Genomic DNA, 10805 nt, shown 5'->3' with positions numbered 1-10805 from the left:
AGAGGGGACAGATTTTTCTGGAATTTTTAAATACCACCAAGGCACTGGTAGTTAAGTGGGTTAGCGGTGACCGAAATTTTTAACTTGCTGTCAATTCACAGGACAAAGATTCATGACTGCCCTTTTCAGTTCCCAAAGCATTTATTGATGGATTGATTGCCAGATTGGTCTATTTAATGGAAGGAGGCACTGTTTTGTTATAGGGAATTAAGTCAAGAAAGCCTGGCGCTGTCTGCGCTGGTGGTGGAGTCACTGGTCTCTGGTGGAGTCCAGTTTGGTCATGCTTCCTGATCCCTAACTACAGAGTTGGATAAGAAAGTGCATCAGTTAGATGTGAAAAAGCATGTGCTGCCTCTCCAAAGTCCAGAAGTGCTTAAAAACTGTGATGTATATAATTCGGAACAATAAATTACGTGCACAAAAGAAGTTTATCATAACATAAAATGAAAAAGTGACAATTTCATCACACAGTTACACTGCTCTTTTCCTTTTTTTTTGTCTTTTTTTTTTTGGTTTTGTCCTTTTTTGTTTCATTTTTCATTTCCATTTTTGTTTTTTATGGAGGGTTGGGGGAGGGCAGAGATTTGGTCCACTGAAGATTAATCACCCTCAATGATATATATTAGAAAAAATATCAGCAGCAAGACTCTCTGGAAATAGATTCTGTTTGATGTAGCTAGTCTGTCTTTTCTGTTTTGCCCTCTTTCACAGCAGCCTCTGAAGTTTTCCGCAGGGGGGCTTTCTCCGAGGTGCCATGTCCTTGGCCAGAATCCGCCGCTCCGCCATTTTTGTGAGTAGTGTGTTTTTCCAAGTAGTTTAGCATTTCACTGAGGACTGTTTGGAAAGTGCTTAGGGCTGCGCATATTGCTGGGGTCCCAAAGCCATGAGTGATCAAACTGGAAATGAGAAGCGGTAGGAAAAAGAGATGAGCAATTTGCAGTATGATATGGGGCAACAAATCCCCCCCCATTTAATCCAGAACAGTCCATTAAACAGGCATTTATTGTGATCCTAAACGGCGCCAAGCATTGTGGAAGGTAGACGCAAGTCAGTGTATTGCTCTGAACAATAAGAAATTCAGGGACTATCTGGAAGAAAACATCACTGATAGACTTGATAGGCACTGATTATTAGCAGGTCTGAGTGTTTAACACACGACTTGACTCTGAGTCTCTATCTCATTCAGAAAGCCAGAAAATACAACTTTCTATGGTGTGGGAATCATCTCGTTTTTAAGAATGGCACATATGCTTATATAAGCATATATCACACAAGAAGAGATCAAAATTGGCTGAGTGTGCCTGATGTTTAGCTGCTCCTCTAACTTCATTCTTCTCTTCTTCAAGGTTATGGAGTCTTATCTGGGCACAAGGCCATCAAGCTGGAGACAACATTCCCAAGCTTCCCTTGCCGCTAAGTTTAGACACGGAACTAATCCTTCCACTATAGACCACAGAGGAAGTGATGTTTGCAATTCCCATCTGCTTAAAAGGAAAGGGTGTGCCTTCTGTTTCCTCTCAAAATAGCTATGGAGCTGTGCAGCTGAGGACAAAACAAGATGGCATGAACCTACTCACCTCCAGTCTCCTAAATGAGAGAAAAATAAAATTCTATCTAATGGAAGCCACTCTTTTGGGGGGTTTCAGCAGCTAACTAATTCATTAATAATCATAACTAGTGAGCCAGCATAGGGAGGGTTGTAGCAACTTCAGCATCGGTAGCCCTTCCAACCACAACAAATATCATCTCTAGCTGAACAAATATATAAGTGTAGATTCACTCTTTCTGTGAACAAAACCCACCCAGATGGTTCATTTGCGTCCACTGTTTCTGAAGTGACACTGCCAGGTTCTCTCCATAACTCATATCTTGTAAAATATAGAAAAACATGACTGACATATACCATGCATATATCTATCTATAAATAACATGGCATATATATTGTATATTCAATATATGAAGCCATTAATTGCTTACAAGTCCTAGGTTGTTACAGTTAGTGTGATATTAGCAGTTTTTAAAATTAATTAATTAATTAATTTTAATTTATTTATTTTGGCTGCGTTGAGTCTTTGTTGCTGTATGTGGGTTTTCTCTAGCTGTGGCGAGTGGGGGCTACTCTTTGTTGCGGTGCATGGGCTTCTCATTGTGGTGGCTTCTCTTGTTGTGGATCACGGGCTCTAGGCAAGCAAGCTTCAGTAGTTGTGGCACTTGGGTTCTAGGGGGAGTGGGCTCAGTAGTTGTGGCTCACAGGCTTAGTTGCTCCGCGGCATGTGGGATCTTCCTGGACCGGGGATCAAACCTGTGTCCCCTGCATTGGCAGGCGGATTCTTGACCACTGCGCCACCAGGGAAGTCCCATTAGCAGTTTTAAAATCAGATAGTACCATCCTTCACAATCTGTTAACTAGCTAGTTATCCTTCTTAGGGTATGTAATCTTTAGGGGCAAAAATCACAAGATCTTAAAATATTTCAGATGAGGGATTTAGGATCTCAGGCAGCCTTTTTTTTTTTTTTTTTTTTTTGCGGCACGCGGGCCTCTCACTGTTGTGGCCTCTCCCGTTGCGGAGCACAGGCTCCGGACGCGCAGACTCAGCGGCCATGGCTCACGGGCCCAGCCGCTCCGTGGCATGTGGGATCTTCCCGGACCAGGGCACGAACCCGTGTCCCCTGCATCGGCAGGCGGACTCTCAACCACTGCGCCACCAGGGAAGCCCATCAGGCAGCCTATTGATATGCCTCAGTGGTGATAATAATAATATTAGCACATGGAGTTGTTGCTCTGTTAATACACACATAAGACTCAAGATGATGCCAGACTTTCAGGAAGTGCTCCAATAAATGGTAGCTATTGTTGGCTGTGGGAGGTTCATGGTGAGAGTAAATTTTTCTCCATGTCCTTTATATTTTATAGGTTGCCACCATCTTTTTTTTTTTTTTTTTTTTTTTTTCGGTATCCAGGCCTCTCACTGTTGTGGCCTCTCCCGTTGCGGAGCACAGGCTCCGGATGCACAGGCTCAGCGGCCGTGGCTCACGGGCCCAGCCACTCCGCAGCATGTGGGATCTTCCCGGACCGGGGCACGAACCCGTGTCCCCTGCATCGGCAGGCGGACTCTCAACCACTGTGCCACCAGGGAAGCCCGCCACCATCTTTCATCCAGTCATTTTACAAAGCCTGTCCTATGCCTAAGTCATAATTAACATATGTTAAAAAGAAAAAAAGATTTCAGTCTCCAATTATTTAGAAAACAAGACTGGTCAATGTTTTGCCAACTATGTATACCAAAGTTTGTAATATAAGGCATCATCATAGTTCAAGCATATGCAGATGTTGCATTGCTGAGCAAGAAAACAGCTCTATTTCTACAATGATATAAGTAGAGGGGAATCCAAATGTTTTAGGACTTAATCAGGGAGGAGGGACATAAATGGAATTAACTGAAGTGATAGAAGAACTAATCATGGCGACACCCCCAAAAAAGAACCAAATAAAGCCATTTATTAGTGTCTAGATGCTTGGCCCTGGGCACAAACTGCTTCTTTTCTCTTGTTTTATTCCTGTTCAGGGCTCCTTGTACCATTAGATAGTTTGTTTTTCCTCTCTATTACCATGTTCTCTTAGTTGTGACTCCCCTTTTCATCTAGGCTAAATATACAGAATTTAGTTCCACTTGGGTAAATATTAAGGTTAATAGCCAATATTTGAGTCCTGACCATATGCCAGGCCCTGTTCTAAATGCTTTATTCTGTACCCCCTCACATAATCCTGTCAACAACTGTAAGAAGTAAGTATTATTATTTCCATTTTACAGGTGAAGAAACTGATATCCAGAAATGTTAAATAATCTGCCTGAGAAATTCCGTATTGCCTCTGTGCTTATTTATGTTCCTCTCAGGCTGTGGGTGCATTTTACATCTTCACTGTGAGAAATCACATTCTGTTGGCAGTTTTAGCTCAGCTTCTCTAACTTAACTTTGTTCTATGGGCAGGCTCGTAGACCTGGAAGATCATTCTTACTCACTTTCCTGTCTAAGACCAAGGTTCTAAAAGGCCAGATACAAAGTAGATGGGTCTGTATAAATGTTTTACTTTTCCATGTCGAGAAGAGTGGTTGCCATAATGAAAACTTCTCAGGCTGGCATCCCTTCTTGACTGATGGCCTTCCTTACCTCTATCAATAGATTATTTCTTTTTATTGCTGGTAGGTATTCCATTGAATGGGATTATTGCAATTTGTTCATGTAATGGGTTATTACTAATTTAAGGGCTAATATTTAAGAAATAGAAGTGATCGCTGAAGTGCTGCATGGCTTCAGTAATAATTGAGTTAACAAGGGCTAAAGGTTCCTCAGTTTCCAGTGGAGTGCTGCAAGACTTTCCCATTAATCCCACTCTGCTCCACATCTTAATTGACAATGTGACTGACAGTGTCATGGATTTGTAACTTAATGGCTATTATTAAAACAGAGAGAAAAATTCCTGCACTGGTTAGCAGAACCAAAGTGTTGAAATACCTTCATGTGGTAAAAAGCTTAGTTGGTGGGCTAAATCAATGATGTGAAATTTAGGAAAGATTAAGGAAAACATATCTGTTTGCAGTATGTTGAAAGAGGGAGAGAGTTGACTCAAGCAATTCTTAGGGAAAAGGCACACCAAGTCAGTAAGTCTAAACCATGAAGGGAGGATCAAAATGTGAGCTTCGGATCATAGCTAGTCAGGCTTAGAACTCCATTTACCTTGAACTATTCTCTCTCTGTCTAAGCAGATTCCAGCTCATTGATTTAATTTTCCTATTACTAATTTCACCCTGAGGAGCAGGAAGGTTCTGACAGACACCTGCTGAGAAAATCCAGACTGTTGAAGTTTATGCACCTGATGTTCTAGAAAATGTAACTTATATTTAAGTCATCTTCTTAATTTTATTCATGGTTTTAAAAACTCCTATTTTGCTAGACTTCCTAATTAACATTCTTTAGAGCATCTTTCTTCCACATAAACCATCTCTTCAAATTGGCTGTTTGCTGGATCCAGAGGTGAAGCTCTACTTTTGACTTTCCCCCTAAGTGTTAAAGTGTGTTCACATCTCAGCAACTGGAGAGATACCACAGGGTAGAACCGCCCTTTCTAGGGAGACGGTGTTTGTTTGAGTGTGCGTGCACATGTACATGTTGTTGACTTATGCTGTTTTTATTAACCTGAATACATCCTATAGATATAGATTTTAACTTTTTAAAGGAAAATATATTGCAACAGCTCAAAATGTATTCTCTATCAGTGGGATTAAAAATGAAATTGAGACAGAAATGAAAGAGAAAATAGAGGATGGTAGAAAAGAGATTGCTATTTGAAAAAGAATAAATTATAATCCTTTCTCCTTTTTCCCCATGTAATTTTGCTAATAAGGTGTTATTAACAACCCATCTTTAACTCCAACAGTATTTATACTTACAAACTATTTGACGTTAATGATGAGGAGTTATCAGGAGACTTCCATATAATAGAAATTTCACAAACTCCCTATGATCTCTGGCTAAATGAATTTCTTTTGCTTGTGGACAAGGCCTCACGTATTTATCTTTAGACTCTCCAAAGCTTCAGTGCTTACTTGGAATATAGGTTAATATAGGATTCTGAATGAACATATACCAGAGGAACAAGAGCTGCTTAACTTTCCTTAATCTAAGTAAATATGGTTTACATTTCACCAGCTTTCTTGTCCGCTAGAGACATGGTGCAAAGCTGTTTCCATATTGCTCTAATTGTCCTTCAGAAATGTTTTATCATCACTTCAATTGATTTGTCTAAACGAATTCAAATTAAACCACTCAGGCAATTTTCTAAAACATAGCCTAAAGCAAATTCCTATGGAATCTTCCCTTGAATTCTTCCTATCTTGGCAAGAGTTGGGCCTGGCACATGAAAAGATGCACAACATTGCTAATTATTAGAGCAATTCAAATCAAAACAACAATGAGACATCACCCCACACCTGTCAGAATGGCTATCATCAAAAAGTCTGCAAATAACAAAGGCTGGTGATGATGTGGAGAAAAGGAAACCCTTATACACTATTGATGGGAATGTAAATTGGGGGAAAACCATATGGAGGGTTCTCAAAAAACTAAAAAGAGAGCTATCGATACGATCCAGCGATTCCACTCCTGGGTATATATCCAGAAAAAAAAAGGAGAGCACTAGTGCAAAAAGATACATGTACCCCAATGTTCAGAGCATCATTATTTATAATTGCCAACATATGGAAGCAACCCAACTGTCCATCAACAGATAAATAGACAAAGAAGACGTGGTATGTATTAGCTACACACATAAAATTAAAGCCTCCCATTTGCAGCAATGTGGATGAACCTAGAGAATATCATGCTTAGTGAAATAAGTCAGACAGAGAAAGACAAATACTGTATGAAATCACTTATATGTGGAATCTAAAAAATAACACAAACGAATGACTATAGCAAAACAGAAACAGACTCACGGATATAGAAAACAAACTAGTGGTTACCAGAGGGTACAGGGAAGGGGGGAGGGGCAAGTTAGGGTTATAGGATTAAGAGATAAAACTACTTTGTATAAAATAGATAAGCAACAAGGATATACTGTAGAGCACAGGGAATTACAGTCATTATCTTATAATAACATTTAATAAAGTATAATCTGTAAAAATACTGAATCACTGTGCTGTACACGTGAAACTAATATAATATTGTAAGTCAACTATACTTGAATTAAAAAAAAAGAGTTGGGCCTGGGCTCAAACACATCCTTTCCACCTACTAAGGGAACACTGATTTAACAGGATTAAAAGGAAAATAAAAGTCTCATTCCTATTCGCCACTGAGGACTGCCTCACTCAGTTGTGTCTGACAACCAAGGACGGATTCGTCTAGCTTTTGGGATACAAAAAGCTGGAAGTAGTAGATACTATTATACTACAAGCTAGAAGACTGAAAATCAAGAGAAAATACTCTACCATCATCATTTGGATAATTAAAGCAAAAGTTGATTTTTTTGTGTCAAATTTCAACTTTCTATCTGGAAAAGTTTTTGGTGTGTGTAAAGGTTGAAATAGTTTGGGCTATCGTTCCTATTATTTTGTTATGTTGCATCATTCCAGGGGGTGTTTGGTCTCATGTACCTTTGATTTTCCGAATAGCATAGAGATGCCACTGTTATCAACCTCAATTCTGCTTTCCGGCCTCTGGGAGGCATGCAGGCAGCAAGATTTAAAGGGAAGACAAGCCTCCTTTTCCTTCTCTCCTGGATTATTCAGAGACTGCAGGTTTAGGTCCAGCTGTAGCCTGAGGCTCAGTCTGTACTCCTCACTACTCTTTTACGTGGCAGATGGAAAAATGCCTTCTTCCACTCATGAGAACAGCCATGAGGGCAGGAGGCTGGGAGACAGACCCTGGAGAACACCAGCAAAGGATTGTGGGGCTTCTCTGCGAAACCTTAGTTCTTTTCAGAATCATGAGGGGAAGATGCTTCATCTCTCTGAAGTGGCACAACTCCTGAATATAGGTCATGGGAAGAGACCTCAGCCTGAGGAAAGCAGCTGGGTCTTATGCACCCAGAACTTGATGGCATCTATCCTTTGTAGCCAAACTGGTTGAGGAAGCAGAGAAAAAGGAAACTGACTGATTGTGTTTATTTTCTACATAAATTGTATTATCCCCTAGACCCCGGGGCTTTTAAAATGGAGTTTAATTGAGGTGCATAATTAAGGTATATGGTTCTCTGGTAGTGAGTAGCAACCCACTTGTTAGCAAGGCCTTGTCAGCACCCACAAATGTTCTATGGTTTCTTTAGCTGGTGGTTCTCAACCCTAGATACATGCAAGAATCACCCAGGGAATTTATTTTAAAAAATGCCAACGTGCGGGTCCCACCCCACAGATCCTGATTTAGTTGGTTTGGGATGGATCCAAAACATCAGTATTTTAGAAACAGTACTGAATAGTTTAAATGTAGCTAGGGAGTTAGGCGTGTTCCCTTAGAGCCAAGAAATGACACCTAAATACCGGGTTGGTTATCCTCCCTGGGTAAAAGAGGAAGATGAACTTTTCCAGCATTTCCCCCAAGAACTTCTGCAGAACCTTAGTTCCATGGAATGTTAATAGGTATTCTGAGAAAAAAACAGTTTATGTGATCAAGTTTTGGAGACAGGAAGCTAAGCATTCCTTCCATTCAAAAACAGTTTTGGGAGCTTATAATATGCCAATTGCATTGGCGTACCTCTAGAGGAGTATGGTAGTCAGGGTTTCTTGAGCCAAAAAAAAACACTTGACCATGACACACTTTCAAGGAGCAGCTCATGGGACTATGAAACTCACTTTGGAGAAGTGCATTTATGACTGTCCTGAACCTCTGCCAGGTTGGGAGACGTGATTGCCTATCCACCACTCTAAGGTCACATTTCTCCTGTTTTTCTCAGCCACTTACTCTGAGTCCTTGTGATTCCATTTTACTTCACTCCATCTCATTAGCAAAGGAAGCTAAGGGTATAATCATTGCACACACATTAGGAGAGACCAAAGTCAATCACATCCAAGTCAATTTTTTGAAGGTAAAGACATTTTTTTAAATATCTCCACCCTATTTTTTACATATGGAAATAGAGCTTTTTGGGATAAATTAACCATGTCCTTATATTCCTCCCTATCAGACAATTCATATTTTCTTTGTAGAATACAGGAAGGAAAATGCTAAGCTGAGGACTTGTGCTCTCTTAGATGAATTTAGTCAACTGTTGACTTCTGGGGAAATTTTTTTATTGAAGTAACCTTGGTTTATAACATTATGTGAGTTTCATGTGCACATTATATTTCTACTTCTGTATATACAACAGTATGCTCACTACCAAATATATAGTTTCCATCAACTGTTGACTTTTTTAAATGAACAAGTTGCTAAAACATAAAGAGAGAAAGTGAGATCACATGGAAACACATCATAAATGATTGATTGAGCAGTAAATGGAGAATGGAATAAAGAAGCTTAGAAGGAGCCTTCCAGATCATCCAGCTTAACTGTTGTCAATTTACAGATGAACCTGCAGAGGCCAGACTAGTAAATGTCTGCTCTAAATCCACACTTCCAGCTGGAAACTGAGAGGAGACTGAGCTAGACGCCCTGACATCCATTCTGAGTATTTCCCATGACTTCGTGCTGTCTCTCCCCCAACCCACAGATCAACAAAGATAGAAATTATTTAAATACAAATTTACCAAATTATTCACAAGTAATTGTTAGGGGACAATGTTTGCAAATTTTTATTAGAAACAGTTGCTTCTGGTTTCTCTTGTTTGAATTACTAGTCTCCTATGTGCTGAACCTAAAAATCCATTAAAATGTCATCAAATGACTTGCAATAGATGTTTTTATGTTCGTATCTCCTGCAGCATTTGGTTTGGGGCCACGCACTTTGTGAAGTACAATAAATACTGGCAACAGATTTACACTTTAATTTCCTGCCTAATGTTAAATAAAGGTAAGTAATTTAATGTAGATTTATGCAAGAAGGGCACCATGGTTCTACGTATCTGCTAAGGAATTGAAAACTGTTGCCTGTTTTATTTTATAGTCTACATTTTTTTCTATTGAAAGTTTTACTTCAAGGGAAAGAGGTTTTTTTCTCTTATGTAAATACAGGCTGTCCTTTTTTATTTAAGTAGTGAATAAGACCACTTACAGGTATGTTTTTCTTTGCAGTTGAGAATGTAAGTGCACTTTTGGAGTCTAGGTTAAAGTTTTAAAGTTTAATTTCAGCCTTACCTAAAGGAGCTTAAGTTTGGAAAACATAGGATTTTTTTTCCTTCACAATTCAGGCCTATTATTTCCAACATTCTTAAATAAAATGGTCTTCGAAGTCCCCTTGAACTGGCAGAACATCCTGAAGGAGTCAATAATTCTGTTTCTTAAATCTAAGCCTAGGCATGTAATTTATTTTATGATGTTTTCTTTTGGGATTAGAGATTTAATTGAAATTTCTTTATTTCTCTTCTGACACTAAAAATGCTTTCACAAGATTAATAAAATCATCCACTCCTGATTACCTTCCCCACCATTTTCCCATCCCAAGAAAATGAAAAAATAAAAACAAAAAACAGAAACTATACACATCTTAGGCTCCTTGGAGAAGACGTGCTCACATTTAAGTAGAGACACACATCCTATCTTCAGTGTGTTGCCAAGCACATAGCACTTAGAAGATTCTAGTTGAGTTGGCTGGAATGCATGTCATATGTAGAACACAAAGAGAAGGGGGATGAACAGCCCAGGAAGAGAAAATTCAGAGAGACATGAGCGCTGCCTCTAGAAACTGGGAGGGAAACAGGATTAAACTGACTCTATAGGGCCCCCAAGTAGTGGGATGTTAGGGAGACAGATCTTGCCCCAACGGAGGGAAGCCATTTCTAATAGAGTTGTCAGAGATAGAAGGGATGCTGAGGCACGAAAAGAGCAGCCTATCATTGGAAGTTATCAAGCCTGGGATGGGTGACAGCTTGACAGGGATGTTGGAGGGAAGATCCAAATGTTGGAGGAGAGTGGGAAACTTAAGGGGCCTTCCAACACTGAGAATCAATGATGAAAATTTAATCTCCAGCAAACAAAGACATCTGGGACAGCCTATGCATTTCTTATTTCCCAAGTGTTACGGGAGTTGTAGGAGGGTCTATTTCTAAGAAGATGTGATGTCAGTATACTTTGTGACTCAAATAGAAGAATTTAAGCACATTGAACATTTCAGTTCCCCAGCCCATGGTCCAATTAAAACACCAAGGCCCTGG

The 10805-nt window shown here is 39.7% G+C and overlaps 1 protein-coding gene across 2 annotated transcripts in view; it reads right to left on the bottom strand.

Moving 5' to 3' along the window:
• Nucleotides 1-676: 676 nt before the first annotated feature.
• The window catches only part of TFAP2D (transcription factor AP-2 delta), a gene marked incomplete at both ends in the record, with an annotated part of 53455 nt that continues 43326 nt past the window's right edge, over nucleotides 677-10805 (bottom strand). For both annotated transcript variants that reach the window (XM_079713786.1, XM_079713785.1), the window contains one exon: nucleotides 677-896. In XM_079713786.1, the coding sequence (XP_079569912.1) occupies nucleotides 677-896 (220 nt within the window). The remainder of the gene's footprint in view (nucleotides 897-10805) is intronic.

This window comes from Hyperoodon ampullatus (assembly GCF_949752795.1).
Source record: "Hyperoodon ampullatus genome assembly, chromosome: 10".
Classification (NCBI taxonomy): Eukaryota; Metazoa; Chordata; class Mammalia; order Artiodactyla; family Ziphiidae; genus Hyperoodon; species Hyperoodon ampullatus.
This window is presented reverse-complemented; position numbering and strand designations above follow the sequence as displayed.